The sequence below is a fragment of the Phyllopteryx taeniolatus genome, chromosome 16 (assembly GCF_024500385.1).
Source record: "Phyllopteryx taeniolatus isolate TA_2022b chromosome 16, UOR_Ptae_1.2, whole genome shotgun sequence".
NCBI classification, from domain to species: Eukaryota; Metazoa; Chordata; class Actinopteri; order Syngnathiformes; family Syngnathidae; genus Phyllopteryx; species Phyllopteryx taeniolatus.
Genome location: NC_084517.1, coordinates 4,958,493 through 4,977,907, shown reverse-complemented (window position 1 = coordinate 4,977,907; position 19,415 = coordinate 4,958,493). Strand labels below are relative to the sequence as shown.

General features: G+C 42.8%; 1 protein-coding gene across 26 annotated transcripts in view; it reads left to right on the top strand.

Moving 5' to 3' along the window:
• LOC133465957 (RNA binding protein fox-1 homolog 3-like) overlaps window positions 1–19,415 on the top strand; it is a 350,051-nt gene that overhangs the window by 187,572 nt on the left and 143,064 nt on the right. For 14 of the 26 annotated variants that reach the window (XR_009784790.1, XR_009784789.1, XM_061749174.1 and 11 more), the window contains 3 exons: window positions 7,291–7,352; window positions 8,239–8,340; window positions 9,246–9,355. Coding sequence is in view for 20 of the 26 variants with exons in the window: in XM_061749174.1 (XP_061605158.1) it covers window positions 8,304–8,340; window positions 9,246–9,355 (147 nt within the window). In the remaining 6 variants the exon portion in view is untranslated. Of the gene's footprint in view, window positions 1–7,290; window positions 7,367–8,238; window positions 8,341–9,245; window positions 9,356–16,006; window positions 16,138–19,415 lie in introns of those variants that run through there. The other 12 variants (XM_061749169.1, XM_061749167.1, XM_061749185.1 and 9 more) reach the window with 8 other exon arrangements.

Sequence of the window (19,415 nt, the reverse complement as noted above, 5' to 3'; positions counted from 1 at the left end):
GACTGTTTTCTTTTCGACAAAAGTAGTGCTTTGATGCCATACTCTGGCATCTTGGTGCCAAGGAACTACATGGACGTGAGTTGAGGGGTTTCATTTAGACAGAAGTAGTGCTTTGTGCCATATTGTGGCAGCTTGCTGCCAAGGAACTACGTATGTTGAAGTCTGTGAATGAATTTCATTTAGACTAAAAGTCCTGCTTTGATGGCAAGAAACTATGTTGGAATGAGTTGAGGAGTTGCATTTGAACAAAAGTAATGCTCTGCCTCCATCTTGTGTCATCGTGGTGCCAAGGAACTATGGCGAAACTTACCGAGGAGCGTCATATTGACAAAACTAGTCCTTTACTGCTATCTTGCCGCTAAGGAACTATGTTAGAGTTGAGGAATCTCATTTAGACAAAAGTATTGCTTTGCCACTCACTATCTTGTGATATTTACAAGCAATTAATCTAAACTATTAATTGATTATCAAAATCGATTAATTTGATAATCGATGAGTTGTCGATGAATGTATTTATTGTTGCATTTATTGTTATGAAGAAAACCCTAGAGAACCTACCGGGATGAAATTTGCCCGCTGTTAAATACTGCTACTCAAAATGAACAAACATGAAAAAAACAAAACAAAATCAAATTTAACTTCACAAGCCCACAGTGCCACTTCTAGCCCCTGCATAGAGACACCTAGTGGATGAATATTGAACTGACATGAGCCAGAGTGGTTGCGACAAGATGGCTGACCACATGCTGTTTTGTTGAGCTGGAAACCTACCCAAACAAAATCGTCTTCTCAGCATACCAGCGGTTGGTAAAATTGTGTATTTTTTTTCATAATCGATTTAGTATTAGCTTGCAGAATGTCGAGAAGTACGTTTTGTATTCTTTCTGGATAAATTAGCGACTCTGAACTAGCTCAAAGAACGATGGGCCAAAAATGACCCTCTGGGTGCATGGGTTAAAAAATGTCAAGTCAAAAATGACCCTTTGGTTGTTTGAGTGACTTTGTAGATGGAGAATGGTGACAGTCCTGTATTTAGCTAAAGCCTTGAAATAAATTCATTTGTATAATATATTTCACTAAGTTATCTCGGTCGTGCAGACCAAAGCGCCCATTGGCCTGTCAAGGAGGAAAATTGCCGTCGATGCGCTGCTTCAAAACTGAAATGCACTGTGAAAAAATGTGCAGTTCCTCTGCATCAACAACAAAGAAAGAAATTGTTTCGAAGACGAGCACAATGTCTAGCGTGAGTTCCTCTCTCGAGCAGAACAGAATTTTTTTCAGTCGTGATTTTGGCCTTGTGTTCTTGTTTCCATTAGCCAAAGTGTGTTTGTACATGTGAAATCCAGTTCTAACATGCAACAACTAAAGCAAAAAAAACAGAAAAACATTGTTAAATGTACACAAAATGAATGGATGCATGCATTGACAGTGTTTGTTATTGTGATTCTTTGAAATCATACGCCTAAAGCCCAATGGCTCAAATCTGGCCCTAATCCTAAATTAGGCAATAAAGGGTTAAAATTGAAAAAATTGATATTTTGGTGTTCACTGAATTTATAGCAGTCATGTAATGCATAGTTCATAATTTGACAAAGAAGAAAAGGGTTCTTGGGTTCTCCGTGGTTAAGTTAACCACGAGGGACGTTTTATCCCACTGAGGATGTGCAGTCAAGAAAATACTGTAGCTGGATGAAAAGTAATGTGGAGTGTTGTTTTTCGAGTTGCATGCAATTGTTGTTATTGGACGAGCACAAAACCGCCAGCAATTAGCATCACGACGCCGCGACTGAATGTAGCATCGATAACGGTAATGAAGAGATGACGACGATAAGACGGAATGTTTTATTTAGCTTGACTCCCCGGCGGCGACATTATCGCCAGGATGAGCTCACCCTTAGTCATGTCTGCAGTTGACGCCGTACCTCGCGGCCAACCACACCTGCTTGTGTTTCTTTTATGAGCTTTAATTATTAACAAAAAGCCATGAAAACACTCGGAAAAAGTACAAAAGTACAAAAAAAAAAATAATTCCACCTTCCAGCACAAGTGTCATTATCTCCCCTCCCTCTCTTTTTATCCTTTCATATTGTTAGTGCAGAGAAACACAGTTTGTGTTCACGTTAAATCCGGCGAGCGATCCATTAAAGCGCCACTGCGTTATTAGAAAACCAAGACCGCCGAGAGTGGGGAAACGCTCCGTCGTGTACGCTGCAGCGCCGACTCTCGCCACAGAGAAATTGCTTCTCATCGTCCCGCAGGCTCAGCAGCGACATCGCCAAACGCGCCTGAAAAGAGAAAGACACTTAGCAATGTGCTGCGGTGTAACATCCAAGAACACTTTTTTTGGAAAATTCAGCCCCCTGAAACCAGCTTCACTGAGCGACATCAGATTTGGTACACGCGTTTATCTTGGTACACACACACGCAAAAAGGTCTCAGGAAGTCTGCCATTTTTTTGTTTAAAGTGCCCTTTTAAGTATCAATTGGTTCATTTGGACCCAATTGGATTTTAAAAAAAAACCCAAAAAAAACCAATTGCCATTCTGGTTTGAAGTGGCCATTTTGGGCTCACGTTGTCCTGTTACTTGTTGACAACCGCTTTTTGTGTGTGTAAAATGCGCTGTTCTGTTATGTGATCATGGAGGAGCCAAACAGAGCTCATCGCCTCATCCGACCTGATCTGCTTCGTTTCTTTACGACCTCAGCTTTGATTTAAACCGTCTACTGCGGTTTATATACTAAATGGACATTTTAATAGGACTTTACATTTTTCTTGCGTATTGTGCAAGCTAAGCAGGAATCATAAATTATGATAATTATAAGTTCTCGCCACTGGCTATGTTTAAAAAAAAAAAAAAAAAAAAAGAAGTTCAGCAAGAATCTTCTAAAATGTGGATTTTCAATCGTGCAAAGTAACACAGCTTCACCTACAAACATTTGTACTTTTGTTGCAGAAAAAATAAAAAATCTAACTTTCAGGGATTTTTGAAGAATAGTCCGCAGCATTGCGGCAAGAACAACTATACATCTATGAATAACTAATCTATGTAAGGATAATATTAAAATGATGCTATTTATACAAAAGAAGCAGCAAGAACAGTCAGCTGCATTGTTCTATAATACGTATATGTATTATATATATATAGAGAGAGAGAGAGAGAGAGAGAGAGAGAGGGCGAGAGAGAGAGAGAGAGAGAGAGAGTGATAATTACTGTATACATTAATAAATCATCTATGAAGCAAATTGTATGATGCGCCGCATACTGAAAACCATACTTTGAAACCCTAATCCTAGCTTGGCAGTCATATCCAACCAAGTCTTGAAAACTGTACTTTGAGACCCTAACCCTGGTTTGAAACCCTAATTTCAAACCTGAACCCTATTTCAGAAGTCTAACCCTGTCTTGAAACATTAACTTCAAACCTTAACCCTGACTTAGAAACCATAAACCTTATTCTTATTTCAAACCTGAAGGCTGTCTTGAAACCTAATTTTAAACCCCAAACTTGTTTTAAAACCCTAATTTGAAACGGCAACCCTTGTTTGAAACCCTAATTCTGTCTTAAAACCCTAACTTGAAATAGAAACTCGTGTTTTAAACACTAACCTTTGCTTGAAACCAAAATTGGACCCTCAGTTTTTTTTGTTAGTTTAATTAGTTAGTGTATTTTCTTTACATAAAAATATAATGTTTATTACGTGTGTTTGTGTTTGGAAATATGGAGATGGAATATTCATATTGATTGATTAGCTTAGAAATGTGCTTGGATTCATGCGTACGCACAGATTCATACATCTGGATATTTTTGTGCGTGCGACGTTTTCTGGATTTGAGCGTACGCCATGTTTTAGTAGGAAATCCACGCAAGTCTTTGTACATGAGGCCCCAGGACAGGCCGCAACCAGGGGAGTCTTGAGTCGCCATCAGGTCGCCAACTTGTCTCCAAGCCAGTGAGGTAGGGGTCTAAACCCTTGTTTAGAAGTCAACCCTGTCTTCAAACTCTAAACCAGGCCTGAAACCCTCATTTACAAACAATTAACCCTGTTGGAAAACCTAAGCTGGCCTTGAAATGCTACTGTGAAGCCCTAACCCTGACTGAAAATGCGTTGGACACCTGAACAGAAGGAGGAAGGAGAAGGAAGGGTGAAAAAAAAAAAAAAAAAGTTTGGGAAAGTCCAGTAGGGTGTGCAATGCAACTTTAATAATGTGGAGTAGCAGTGGATAAATGAGGCGTTTGCTACTACTTTAAGACAACACACGCGTGTGCAGACACACACACACACACACACACACACACACACACACACACACACACACCCCCTCCCGCTCTCTGAGCACCTGAATTATTCAAAGTGTTGTTCTCCTTATTGCATTGCAGCAATGTGCCTCCTACTTTCCTCTCCGACAGAAATCGCATCAAAACCTTCTGGACAACAAAAAAGCAGCAACACACAAGACTTGAAACGTGACTATGATCCCTTAACCCTGGCCTGATACCCTCATTTGAAAACCGAACCCATGTTGAAAACGGTAGCCCAAGTTGAAACCAAATCTAATTTGGAACAGTAGCTATTATTTGAAACTGTAAGCATTGTTGGAAATCCTAACCCAGTCTGGATTTGGGAAAAGTGGGAAAATTGCACACGAACAAAAAAAAAAAAAGTTTCCGACAGGTGAAGGTTTTATTTGATTTAAGGTACACACGTAAACATTTTTACTTATGGTAGATGCAATCTTAAATTTGATGGGTAGTTGACTAGATTGACAGCTACTCATCAGATTTCAACGGTTAGACCAAGAGACAAAACAAAAACAAGAAGGAGAGCTAAGGGTGTAGGTCATGTAAAGCAGATAGTGTTCCACTGCATTCCTCTACAACTGCCTAACACACACACACGCATGCACTTAGACAGACTTTCATCACACAATGAATAATTAATGTGCTGAACTCCTGGCTGCTGTCAAGTGTGCAGACAAGAGAACAACCGACAGCTGAGAAAAGCTCATCAACATTAACTGCGCTCGAAACCCGACTTCAAAACCCTAACCGTGACTTGAGACCCTACTTTGAAATGCTAAACCTTGTCGAAACCCGTCACTGAGGTTTGAAACACTACGTCGAAATGCTAAATCTTGTTGAAACCTTACTTTGAAACCTTTAACGCTATCATGCCCCCGAGCCCAGACATTTGGCTTTCCTAGCTATAATGCCTCAAGAGGAGCCGAGTGGCTGGATTAGTTTGAACTAATATCCCAACTCAGGTGTGAACGGCCCAGCAATTTTGTTTTTTTTCCTCATTTGCACGCCCAAAGGGCTGGCTCCTTCAGTTTTTTTTTTTTTTCACCATCTTGTCACCATTGTTCTGTAAATGAGGCAATTACTCCCGACTCTCTACACAGTTACTGAAAGAGAACTGATGTCGCTTTGCCTTGACCTGAATAAGTCGATCGAAATGACTTGGTGTGTGCTTCCACAACACTGCAGACACTTTTGTTTGATACATCCCATTAGAGATACACACGCAGATCTCCATATCAACATATATGTCTTTATGTCTCAAAAGTGTTCCCTGTCAATTGACTGTGTTGTCGTACGAGAGCGGCTCCAACTTCCGGAGACAAATTCCTTGTGTGTTTTTTGGACACGCTCGGCAAATAAAGATGATTCTGATATAGTTTGTCGTTACCGACGCATCCCTGCCAATAGCCAAAACATTCATTAGTAAAGTTATGGAAAATGGAAGCGAGAGACAGGTAGCGGTTTACAAATAGTGTACATAGTATCGTTTCTCACAGCATTGTGTTCAACAGGCTACAATTAGTAATATATCACAACAAACAAATATTTTCCCCTCCCTTCTTCGTAAGAGGTCGACCGTTTGTTGTTCAAATCTGTGCAGCGCGCGGATGAAGTGAGCTCTCCGACATTGTCTGAACATGCTTGGCACTGCCACGCCATCCCCTTCGTGCATTTGCCATCGGTTTTCCGTGTTTATTTACACGGCACGCTTACAATGTCCACCGTCGCGCAAAGTGCTGCATGTTTAGTAAAAAAAAATAAAAATAAAATAAGATAAATAAATGAAACAAAACCATATTGAAAAAGTCAAAATGTCAATGGCAGTTTTGGACAAGGTCACTTGAATATGGACTACGGAAGAAATAGGAGGGAGGCCTTGTTGACTGTTTCACCATTATTTTGTGAAAAATGTTCGACAATCAGTCAAGCACTTGAGGCGTGTCACGTCTGTGTGCCGCGAGTCTGGCAAAAAAAATGGCCGCATCAACAAAAGAGAGGTGGCTAACTGTAAGGCGCTGAGTTGTTCATTTTAAACCTTTCGGCATTGCAGCAGGAGTAAGAAAACTCTTGGGCTTTTCTAGTGTTAACCAGGCTTGAAACCATAATTCAAAAGCACCAATTTGAAAGCGTAAACCTGGTTTGACACCCAAATTCCGAAATGCAACGCTTGGTTGAAACCCCGACCTAGGGTGGGAACCCTAGTTTGCAAGACTAAACATAATTTGAAAATGTAACCTGGTCTTGAAACCCTACTTTGAAACCCTAAGATAAGCTTGAAAACCTTGTTTGAAACCCCACACTTTGCTTGAAGTACCAATGAATTTGTTAAAATTGAAATATTACTTTGAAGCCTTAATTCTGGCTTGAAATGGTAATTTGAAACCCTAATCCTAGCTTGGAGGTCTAACCCTATCTTGAAACCGTAATTTGGAAGCCTAACCATTTTTTGAAACCTTAACCCTTGCTAGAAGCATCAATTTGAAACCCTAACCTTGGCTTTAAACCCTGATTTTAAACTTTAACCTGAGTTGAAACCCCGACCCTAGCTTGAACCCCGAATTTGAAAACCTAAATCTTGTCTCATACCTTAACTCTGGCTTGAAACCTTGCTTTGAAACCCTCATTTTGAACACTAACCCTGGCTTGAAACCCCACTTTAAGAATAATAATAATAATAATAATAATAATAATCGACACTCAATGACACTTTACAATTGCACACATTATGAATTCACTCCACAGTCACGCTGTCGTGGTGGTAAGCTCCTTGTGTTGCCTCGCGGGGAAGTTTGATGGAAACGTAGCTGCCATTCTGTGCCTGCGGCCCCTCCGACCAGCAGCAAACATTTTTCAAACCCCAATTTGAAATCCTAATCCTTGTTCAAAATTCAAATTTTAAACACCGACCCTTTTTTGAAACCCTTGCTCTGTCATTAAACCCTCATTTGAAGCCCTAATCAGTAATCATTGTTTGCAACCCTATCCCAGGCTTGAAAGTGTACTTCTACGGGTCCTGGACATCTGTGCCCTAATGAAGAGAGTTCATTGACGTGTGTCTGAGCAGGTTACTACATTTGCATGTTTGTGTGCTTCATCTCTGCCCCGTTCCTTCCTCCGCGAGCTTCTTTATTCCAGTAGGGGGCGCCGGCGCGCCCGTCTCCCCCATTAATAACGGCAGCACTACACCCCGGCCTCCTCGGCTGCACTGCCCGTAGCAGCGTTGACATTTTAATGGTGGCTTTCGCTTTTTTTTTCCCCTTGGTAAATAATGCATGTGCTGCTTGTTGGCTCCTCCCCCCTGCGTGCCGCTTTTGTGCGGAAATTACGACACCTTGTCTCGACTGCTGCACTGCTTACTACATCACATGCGTGCCTCTGTGTGTGTGTGTGTGTGTGTGTGTGACAATATGTATGCATGTGAGTGCGCTTCTGTGTGTGTCTGTGTTTGTGTGTCCATGTATGTGTGTGCATGTTGTGTTTGTGTGTCCGTGTATATCTTTGTATGCACATCCGTGTGTAAGTGTGTGCACGTGTTCATGTGCACGTGTGAGGGGAAGCCGAGAGTATGTTTGTGTGTGTCTGCGTGCGTGTCTGTCTCTCAATCTGTGTGTGTGCCTGTCGTGTGTGCTTCAACAAAAGTGTCTGTGTTTATCTGTTTTTGTGTGCACGTGTGTCTGTAAGTGTGTATGTGTGTGTGTAGTTCTATGTGTTTGAGTGTGTGTCTGTTTTGGTGTGTATGTGTGTCTGTGAGTTTGTTTCTGTTTGTGTGCGCATGTGTCTGTGGTTGTATGCGTGTGTGTGTGTCTGTGTAACCAAGGCAGAGTGCTGCCTGTGTGAAAGCGGATAGCGGAAAAGCAGAAACTGCATTGTGAAGTTGCACACGCTCCACTCATCTCTCGTGCCCAGTTGTGTTGAAAGCAGTTGTTGCCGTTGCAGGCGCTGACATCATCTAATCTGATCGTGGGAAGTCACATCGATTGTGTGGAACTGCAAACAGAAACATGATCGTCCCGCTTTGGTTGGTTCCATTTGAAACTGGTGAATACATTTCGAGAAAATGGCAATCAGAACTCATGGCGCATCGTGGAAACCAAAACTCATGATGTAGCCACGCCATCTGTATGGCGCCATTCTATTTTTGTGTAATCCCTACAACAATCAGACCACGATCAAAATCACAACTGTCAGTCCTGGTGTATCATGAAAATCAAAACTCATGGTGTAGCCACACCAGGTCTCTGGCACCATCCTATTTTCATGTAATCCCAACAACAACCAAAAAACAACAACCTAGAAATGACAATCAAAACCTCGTCTCAAATCTGGCGCATCCTGGAAATCCGAATTCATGATTAGCAACGGCAAGTCTTTGACACCATCCTATTTTTGTGTAATTATTATAATTTAGCCGGCACGGTGTACGACTGATTAGCACATTTGGCTCACAGTTCTGGGGACCGGGATTCAAATCCCGGTCCCGCCTGTGTGGAGTTTGCATGTTCTCACCGTGCCTGGGTGGGTTTTCTCCAGGCACTCCGGTTTCCTCCCACATCCCAAAAACATGCATGGTAGCTTGATTGAAGCCTCTAAATTGCCCGTAGGTATGAATGTGAGTGCAAATGGTTGTTTGTTTTTATGTGCCCTGCGATCGGCTGGCGACCGGTTCAGGGAGTAGCCCGCCTCCCGCCCGAAGATAGCTGGGATAGGCTCCACAATCAAAACCACAACTCTCGACTATGCCACATCATTGATATTAGAACTCCTGATGTAGCCACGCCAAGTCTGTGACAGCACCCTGTTTTGTGTAATCCCATCACTCAACCAACCCCATAAGATGATCCAAACCAAAACTCACAACCCTGGCGCATTGTTGAAATCAAAGCTCATGGTGTAGCCATGCCAAGTCTGTGACGCCATTTTGTGTTTGTATTTTGTGTGGCCAGGTAACGCGTTGTGCAAGTCGGGAAGCATCGGCGTCTTCGGGAACGTGGTGTACAGCGGACTGCTCAACGACCACCTGTGGCATTTGGGAGTGCCGCTCTTCACGAGACTGGTGAGTCGCCTTCCTTATTTTCTAACAGCCTCAAACGGAAGTGGCGCCATGAGCAGGCCGGAGATCTAATTGCTATGTTTAGGAGAAGGAAACTCTGTGCTTTGGGAAACTCGTGTTACACCGTCACGGTGGTTGGGACTCAATAATTGCTGACATTTAAATGTTGCTTAGCGCTGAAAAAGATGACAAGGTTCTAATTAAGAACGGGAGCACTGGAAGAAATAACGCCTCTGTGGCAGAGAAGGTTCCGGATTAGGACGGCTTCCAGAGCTGTTAATTGCCCCCGTCCCCTCACTCTCTCTAGTTCGCATCAATGTTTACGATCGATTTGAACGTTTACGAGGCCGGAATTAGCGCTGATTGGTGCGCTGGTGTCGCATCTAATTGGGTTATGTTAAACAGATCATTCCCGTGATCGCATAAATGTCCAATGTGAAGCCTTGTTTGATGAGCACTTCATGTCAGAGGCTGCCAACGTCTTCACCCTGTCAACTCCCATACATACGCGTACACAAGCATCTGTTTGCACGCAGATAGGAATCAGAGTCATTTGTTCACAAAAGCTGGTCAACCTACCGCTGGATGTTCTTCTTGTTCTTGTCTTGTACTTTGAGGAAACGTGTCACAAAAAGCAATTCTTTGATGCTGGCTAAAATTAAGTTGATTGTGATGTGCTGACATCATGCAAAAAAAAAAAATGGTGGCATTTGGGATGAGAATGCCAGTGGTTATTCTTTCAGGAAATGTCTCAAAAAGCCAAAGGGTAAAATTCAAATGATGCTGGCTGAAATGAAGTCGAGCAAGGTGCGCTGACATTTTTCTGGTTGATGAGTTTAACCTAAAAAATTGTGGCATATTTTTGATGAAAAGTTTAGTGGCCCAATTTTGTACTTTCAGAAAATGTCTCATAAATTATGGTTGCAAGCTCATGATGCTGGCTGAAAGAAAGTCTAGTGAGATGTGCTGAATCTGATGTCACGCTTGTTGATGTTTGGAACTTAAAAAAATGATGGTATATTTTTGTTGAACTTTAAATTCTCAAACTGTGGAGCCTTTATTGTACTTCTCTGAAAAAAACATATCGCAAAAAGCATGAACAAGCAGATGATGCTGGTGAAAATTAAGTCCAGAAAGGTGCGCTGACATCTTGCTGGTTGATGCTTTCAATCTCAAAAATTGTGCCATATTTTTGATATTTTTGATTTTGGGCCCCTTCACCTTTCATAAAAATATACAAAAAGTAAGAAAAAAAGTGGATGATGCGGTTAGGCTTTGGCCACTTGCTTGAAGATTCTTTGAACTGTAAAACTTGATCAAAATTTGGTTTAACTCTAAATTGTACGTTTTCAAAATATTTCTTCCAAGCTTGGATTAGGGTTTGAAATTCTTCAACTTTTGCCACCCATGGTCATAGTTTCAGACAATGTATCTATCGCCTTACGCTTGTGCGGTAAAGGTCGCGATCACCTCCGATGTGCTGTGAAGTTGCTCAGCTAAAACAGAAGACAAGCCAGAGCGCCTTAAAAGGGTGCCACCCCGCCGTGACGGGGCCGAGGCCTCATGTTAGCACGCCAGGTGGACCCTCGGGCGGTGCCACACCCGCCACCCGGCCCGCCGCGGATCGCCCAGGTGTAAGCCCTGCATTATTAACTGCACATTTGCGTGTGTGTTTATGTGTGTGAGATATGCACACATTGGCGTTTAGCTGCGTAGCCATACGCTACATTTAAGCGCCGCTCTGCCCAAAAATCAGCAGATGGGCAATTTGCTGCGTATAGCTTAGTGATATGCTTACAAATGATGTTTAATCATGTCTTGCAGGGATGGCGCGTAAAAAGCAGTATGTTGTTTTTTTCCCCCCCTATAGCGTACATGCTACACACTTAGCTCGCTTTTCCCCCCCCTAAAACTTTACAGTCGATGCGGTTTACAGTCAGCGGTTACTGTAGCTAGCTAGAATGCTAATATCCAGTTGGGATGGAAAATCTTCAGACGCCCTTACATTTTTCACTCTTTGTTATATTGTAGCCATTTGTTAAAATCATTTCAGTTAATTTGTTTCCCTCATTAATGTACACACAGCACCACATATTGACAGAAAAAAAAACTAATTGAAAAACTGAAATATCACACAGACATAAGTATTCAGACCCTTTGTTGTGACACTCATATTTAACTCGGGTGCTGTCCATTTCTTCTGATGATCCCTAAAATGATTTTACACCTTCATTGGAGTCCAGCTGTGTTTTGATTATAAAGCCACACCCCTGTCCATATAAGACCTCACAGCTCACAGTTCGTCAGAGCAAATGAGAATCATGAGGTCAAAGGAACTGCCTGAAGAGCTCAGAGACAGAATTGTGGCGAGGCACAGATCTGGCCAAGGTTACAAAAAAATTCTGCTGCACTTAAGGTTCCTGAGAGCACAGTGGCCTCCATAATCCTGAAATGGAAGACGTTTGGGACGAACCCTTCCGAGAGCTGGCCGTCCGGCCAAATTGTGCAATCGGGGGAGAAGAGCCTTAGTGAGAGAGGTAAAGAAGAACCCAAAGATCACTGTGGCTGAGCTCCAGAGATGCAGTCGGGAGATGGGAGAGCTCACCTCTTGGTCAATGTACTGTCAGGAATTAGGAACTAGGATTTTAGGGTTAGGGTTCTGATCTCCATTTGGATCAGGAACAAACCTGTTAAAGCCATTCCTGAAAGTGTACCTGAAAATACAACATTTCTGGCCTAGGACTCCAACGATAGTTGGGTAGAGGTTCAGAAATATTCAGTCGCAAGTCAAGATTGGTGTCAGACATTTTAGGTAGAATTCAGATGTTTTTTATACTGCCAGGAATTCGGGACTTGTATATTACTCGGCTCCCCAACTCCAGTAGCAGTTTGAGCTTTTGAAAAAGAGAAGTCTGTTCTCTTGGCATTCCAAGTACAAGTGAGATTGCCACTTTTACTGAAAAGGGACCAGACCTTGGAGACAAACTCGGAATACTGTCAGGAATGAGGCGTCTTAATTCTCATTGGTGGATGTGTATGTTTAAGATATTTCCGAAAATGTTCTCCGGCCTACGATTTCTTCGTCTTTCTCATCTCACACGTTTAAACCGTACCCAAAATTGTTGTCTGGCCTACGACTGCAGTGAGAGTCCATAAGGAAAAGTCGGTTCCCGACTGTCAGGCGGTTTTCCAAGTAGAGGCAAGATTGTGGTGAAATGTCGAGAAAAAACATGATCCGGCGTGAGCCCCCCTGTGGGACAGTCGGACATTTTAGGCAGGAAGAGCTCACTTCCTGCTTGAAAGCTTTATCTTCATAATGGATGTGCTGCCCTCAGGAGAAAGTCGAGACTATCCTCGTGAGTCCAAATAGTGCGGAAATGTACTGACTCCAACATGGAATTGTATTTCCTTTATTTGAGGGAGATTCCCAGAGACCACACGATGCTCACACTCATATGTTTTCCTAATCCTGCCGCAGTGTGGAGCGTCCTCGGTGTCGAGACCTTGTCGCGTGTTCCGACCCCCCTTTCAACACGCGCCCTTTCGCGGGCCTCACTTATTTATGAGCACGACTTGAAATAGACTTCAGTGTTTGATAAAAGCGCCAACCTTAATCTGGCGTGCGCGAGAAGTGCATTTCATTTTTTTTTTTTATTTCCCATCAGACATTGATGGCGGAGCGCCGCCGCCCGCTGCCGCTTCCCACTCGCTGATTGCTCATGTGAATCCAGGCAGGACTCGCACCAGAACCTGTGTGTTTGCGTGCGTTTTGTGGATGAAATGGGAAAGACGAGTTATGTCATCGCGGTTGCGCTTCCTTTTGTGGGATGGTTGTGGTGCTGCGCCGCCTCGTGAGCCCTCGGATCCAAACGCTTGCATCGATTTTCACAATGACAGGAAACGACCGAACAAGATCATCTTCGCAAACGTAGTTGACGACTGTGATATTTATTTCTTCTCGAGACGTCATTTTGGAGATGAGTGGCCCAGAATTTAGTGCTTCAAGGCCATATTTGATTTTCAAAACAAGTAATTGTAGGTGAGGTAGCTAAATAAATACATGTACATAAATAAATAAATGCTGCTCATTTGTAATAATAATAATAAAGAATAATACAATTGTAATCAACTAACCAATTATTTGATTACAATAAATACAAACGTAAAATGTTTGTTTATTTTTCTAATATTTTCCAGTTTGTCATTTGCAATAAATTAACTAAATATTTAGTGAAGTCAATCTTTAAAAATGTTCAATGCATACATAAAATTGTTGATTTAATATTTTGTATTGCATTATTTGCTCTATTTTAACTACCAAATTATTGAATACATTTCATTTAAAATTGTTACATTAAGTAAATGCATATATAGAATCGTTTATTTTACTAATATATTTTTTACAATAAATTCTTTTTCATATTTTAATAAAATACATTTCGTAGAAAATGTCAATTTCACTTAAAGTTGTCTATTTTGCTAATTGTATTTTATCATTCAAAATAGATTATTTAAACAATGATTAAAAAAAACTAAAAATAACATGTTGAATTAATATGTGGAGTTTCTTATTTTATGCATTTTTTTTTTATTTTATCACTTATTATGAATGGCGGCACGGTGGCCGACTGGTTAGAGCGTCAGCCTCACAGTTCTGAGGACCCGGGTTCAGTCCCCGGCCCCGTCTGTGTGGAGTTTGCATGTTCTCCCCGTGTCTGTGTGGGTTTTCTCCGGGCACTCCGGTTTCCTCCCACATCCCAAAAACATGCATTAATTGGAGACTCTAAATTGCCCGTAGGCATGACTGTGAGTGCGAATGGTTGTTTGTTCCTATGTGCCCTGCGATTGGCTGGCAACCAGTTCAGGGTGTACCCCGCCTCCTGCCCGATGACAGCTGGGATAGGCTCCAGCACGCCCGCGACCCTAGTGAGGAGAAGCGGCTCAGAAAATGGATGGATGGATCACTTATTATGAATTAACTCAACAATTATTTAATACAATGAATAAATATTTTCTTTGTGGGAATGGATCCATTAAATTGTTATATTTCTAGCATTTTATATTTTCTACAATAAACTAATTAATCTGTTATTTCATAAAAATATATAATTTAAAAGTTTAATTTTACTTGAAAATGATTTGTTATTTATTTAGAACAAATATTTAAGAAATGTTGAACGTACAGCATATGTATAATTTACAGTGCATTATTTAACCAATATTTAGTAAGAAAAAGAACCATAACGTTAACTATGTGACTATTGTTTATTTTACTAATATTTTAATTTCATGAGTTAAATATTTTGGTAACAATAATAGAACATTAATCGAATAGAATCATGTTTTGCGTTAAACATTTTAAAATATTTGAATCTACAATATACTCATTTTTTTTGACTTATTATTTATTCAGTACACTAACCCTTTTTAAAAAATGAGATGACAACATATACCTTACCCCCCAAAGAGCCCCCCCACCCATCTCCTAACCCAACCGTTCTCAATCCTTCCCAGGACGTTAAATTTCACATGAAGAAAAAAAACATATATAAATACATTTGAATTTACCAATTTAAGGGGGTGGCTAAATAAATGCAACAAATAATGCAGGACTCTTGAATAGTGGAACTGTCCGTATGTGGCCCGCCAATCATTCGTTGCCCACTCAGGGGGCTAAAACGATCCGGACGACACTTCAAACCACCAACCCCCCCCCCGGGCGGCCTGCCCGCCTTTTCATGGCACTTTGCTTCTGACGCAGAAATTAGCGTTGAGCTGGCATCACATTCTCAACGAAGGTGGCCAATGTTGTCGGGGCGTCCTCCCGGGATGAAATGAGCTCATCCTGCAGGAGGCCTCTGATTGGAGGAAGTGGGAAGAACGAGAGAAGCGGGGGAGGTGGGGAGGACGCCGCAGAAACCACCGGAGCTCGCCACGGGGTTAATGCTCTGCCGCCCCCGCCCCCCTCACAGTGGTGTATTGATGATACGTTTGGAGAATCGCTGAGGCAGGCGTATTGTTCCAGCCAAGAAGAAGAAGAAGCACCCCCCCCCCCCCCCCCTCCCTTGTTCCTGAGCAAATGGAAAGATGGCAAAGCGCACGGTGCTGCTATTGTGGCATACCCAAACACTTTGTTGGCTCTGATCGTGGCAACCGAGCGGGACCCTGCGGCATTCTTTCTTGGTCGCCGTCTTCTTTCCTTCAACTTAATCCTCCAACATCAACATATGCCTTGCCCCCCTAAGAGCCCCCCCACCCATCTCCTAACCCAACCGTTCTCAATCCTTCCCAGGATGTTAAATTTCACAGCGCCGCCTCCCGGCTCGTCGGGCGCTCTTGGCGGCGGGCGGTCTGCAGGCGGCGGAGATGCTCGCAGGCAGCTGTCAGGCGGGTGCTCCAGTTGAGGCTCAATAAGAGACGGCCCAGGAGGGAGAAGTAGCGGCGGGCGGGGGGAGCGTCAAAAGAAAAAAGGGGTTCCAACGCTTTCTCCTCAGAAGAAGCTGCCAGGGAGGAGGGGGGCTTAAAAAGTGAAGAAGAAGCAGTGAGAGAAACAGTAGAAGAAGAGTGAGGTGGTGGTGGGGGGTGAAGTGTTAGTTGCAGGAGGTGGGGTGGAGAGGGGGACAGCTCGAGTCAAGCCCCCCCTGAGCCGGGGAGAGGGAGGGCTGCCTCAGTGGATCAGCGCCAGTCGAAAACCAGGCGCCGCGCTGGCCGCACGACCGGTCCCTCCGCTTGGCCCTCGCTCGCCTGCATCCACCATCTCGCTCGCCATGATGATGTACTTTTGGGTGAGTGATGAGGCCTCGCAATGACAGCGTAAACTTTCCCGGCATGCAGTTTGTATGTGATGGCGGACCACCCCCCGATCACCCCGCCTCGTTATTGTCAGCTAATTTGGTGTAGGATGAAGAGCTTGATGATCTTTTAGCTATTTGTTTCTGTGGTTCCTTGTCCTTAATTTGTTTTTAACCGTTTCAATCGTCTTTGTTTTGCACAGTCGCTGAGCGGATACGTTTTTTCCGACTGCAGCAGTAGTCGATTACGGCGACTCCGAGTGAGGATCGCGCACCATTTTGGGTGGGTTGAAACTTGAAGTGATCAAATTTGTTCATAAGAAGAAGTTTACCGGTGCAATTGTCTGGTGGGCAATTGTCGGTAGTTTCCTGCAGTGTAAAGATTCTTACCGGCAGAATACAGCTCTGGCATTATGTGGTGTACCTCCATAAGTCGGCAAGTGCACAACCACTCTTCATTTGGATCAGTAGCCAAATTGTGCATAGATACACACCAGAATTCTGGATCCGCACTTTTTTTAAATCTGAGAACGTACTAACATTTAAGGGCAGGGAAAACTTGAAGTAATGTCATGTTTGTTTAGAAGGAGAATTTTGTCAGTGATGATGTTAAAATTGAGAAGTCCTGCATTGTGTGGTGCTCCCAAGTTACTGTTTGAAGGTTGATAAAGGCTTTTTTATTTTTTTATTTTTTTATACAGCTTCGGTATTAGGTTGTGTACCTAAAAAGTGGGCCAGTCGATGTACTTTTAAGCCTCCACCGAGGCCCAATAATCTCCATTTGGATCGGGAACAAAGTGTTTCATGGATACACTCATACATACCCACAGAAATTCTGGATCTGGACCTTATCTGGGGAGGTACAAATATTTAATGCCGTCTTCCCTGGTTGTGGAAATGGGTTTTACTCAATCCAAAGTGGGTTTTGTTCAATCCGGCACGCAAGTGAGTTCTTTAGACTAGTGAATCCAAATGTTCAGGGGAATGTGGGGACCAAACATGGCAATCATGAATAGAATTCCATCATTCTTTTGTGACGGTTAAGGAAATTGGTTAAATCACTTTTTGTTCAATCGGCACGCTAGTCAATGTGGCACACTCGCCAATCCAAATGGGCTGGGAATGCAAACCATATATTCCAGTCATGAAAGAAATTCCGTAATTTTTTCATGGAATCAAATATTTAAAATGTTCTAATCATTTAGAATTGGGCCTAGGATACAGTAAGTGGCCAGTTTGTAATACAAACATGAAACTACTGACCACTCAGAATTTGAGCTAAGCTAGTTAAGCTAGTTAGCGCTAACGGGCTAAAAGACAAATAGTTAAAAGCAGGCAGTGTGTTTTTTTTTTTTTAAACGTGTCGATTCTTGAACTAGATTTGAAACTACTGATTCTAAACAAAATTTTGCCAAGCCAAGAGGCCAGTTAACTACAATTGCCGAAAATACTCCCAACCATTCAGAATTTGAGCTCAGCTAAAAGGCGAGTTAGCGTCAGCGGGCTAAAATAAAAGGCAAAAGCCAGGCAAACTTTTTTTTTCTTTTCAACATGTTGATTCTTGGACTAGATATGAAACTACAGGAAGTTGTATCTAGCGGATTATTAACATGTATGGACAGTAAAAGGAGTTTTCTGCAGGTGGCTAGCATCACCTGTACGTCATTAGAATATTTATTTGGCGGGCAGATGTTCTTCCGCAAGGCCATTAGCTTTAGCTTACAAGCCCCCGTTGCTGGCTGACGCCGATGGATGTGCGTATGAAGACATCGGAGGTTACTCACATGGGCCGCCGCCCTCCCCCCGGGGCCCCACTGACCCGGGGGGGCCTTGTGGTAATTGTCGGAAGTGCAGGCGCCGTGTCCGTGTATATCATCGCCGCAATGGAAGAAGAAGAAGAAGATGAAGAGGCTCCAAGTAGAGTGCACGCCTCTGTCCTCGCCGTCATGAATAATTGAAGAGCGCCGGGTGCAGGCGGTGCGGCGGAGGCGCGGGTCATGGACAACCGGAATGCAAGTGGCGTGGCGAGGAGCGGTGTTTTTTACGGCCAGGGTGCCCGTGGCGGCTGTCATGTAGCGCTTTGGACCCGCGTTCATGTTTCGTTGCTGGAAAGACATAAACTGGCAGGCGTTGGGGAACAGGAAGTTACCGCTTTGAGGGCGGCGGCGGTGCGGTGGTCATTAGCGGACGTCGCGTCGTCAAGCATATGGTTCAATGGAGCAGAAGCTGAGGTCCCCAAATCTCTTGGGGCCTGTAAGCCATAGCTTCGGGGTCCAAAAGATCATTTTGCAATAAATTACAATATCTTACTAGTTTTAAAAAGTACATACCTTTACCTTAGCTATGGACCAATAAAAATTAAAAGCGCTGATATGATTGTGACGTATCATCATATACTGTATATACACATTCATCAATTTGACGGACTGCTTATCCTCACTAGGGTCGCCGGTGTGCTGGCGCTTACCCCAGCTGACTTCGGGTGAGAGGCGGGGTACACCCTGAACTAATCGCAGGGCCAAAATAGACAAAAAAACCATTTGCAAACACATTCACACCTATGGACAATTTAAAGTCTTCAATTAATCTATCTATTAATTCTTGGAATGTTGGAGGACACCAGAGTCCCTGGAAAAAAACCCACGCAGGCATGGGGAGAACATGCAAACCCCACACAGGCAAGGTCAGATTTGAACCCGGGTTCCTCAGAACTGCGAGGCAAATGTGCTAACCAGGTTTCAAATCATGGGTTCAAATAAGTGTTAGGGTTAACGAATAGGGTTTTAATTAAAAGTTCAGAAAGGGGTTACGGTTTTAATCCTGGTTTAAGGTTTCCAAACGAGGTTTATGGTTTTGAAATTCGGGTTTCAAACCAAGGTCTAATCTTGTGTTGTGTAAGAAAATGGAAACACGGCACATTAATGGTGACTCCCCTCCGGCAATCTGCGGGCCCTTGTTACCACGGCAACTATCGCTAAGCAGCACTTACAAGCTACTCGTTTCAATTTTATTTTATTTCAGTTAACTTGCTATTTTTGCGTCATGTACAGTATTTATTATTATATTTTAGATGTTTTATTGACGCTGTTGTGCAAAGCTGACAAAAGCAGTTTTAAAATATTAAAGTTAAGTAAATATTTCGTTTCGCAACCTGGCAGATCACATTTAAAAAAAAAAAAAAACAAGCAGGCATAATTACGCAGGCCTAGGCGTGACCCTCGCATCCACCGTCTAAAATCTTTGATGCTTTTATTCCTTTTATCTTTTTAATT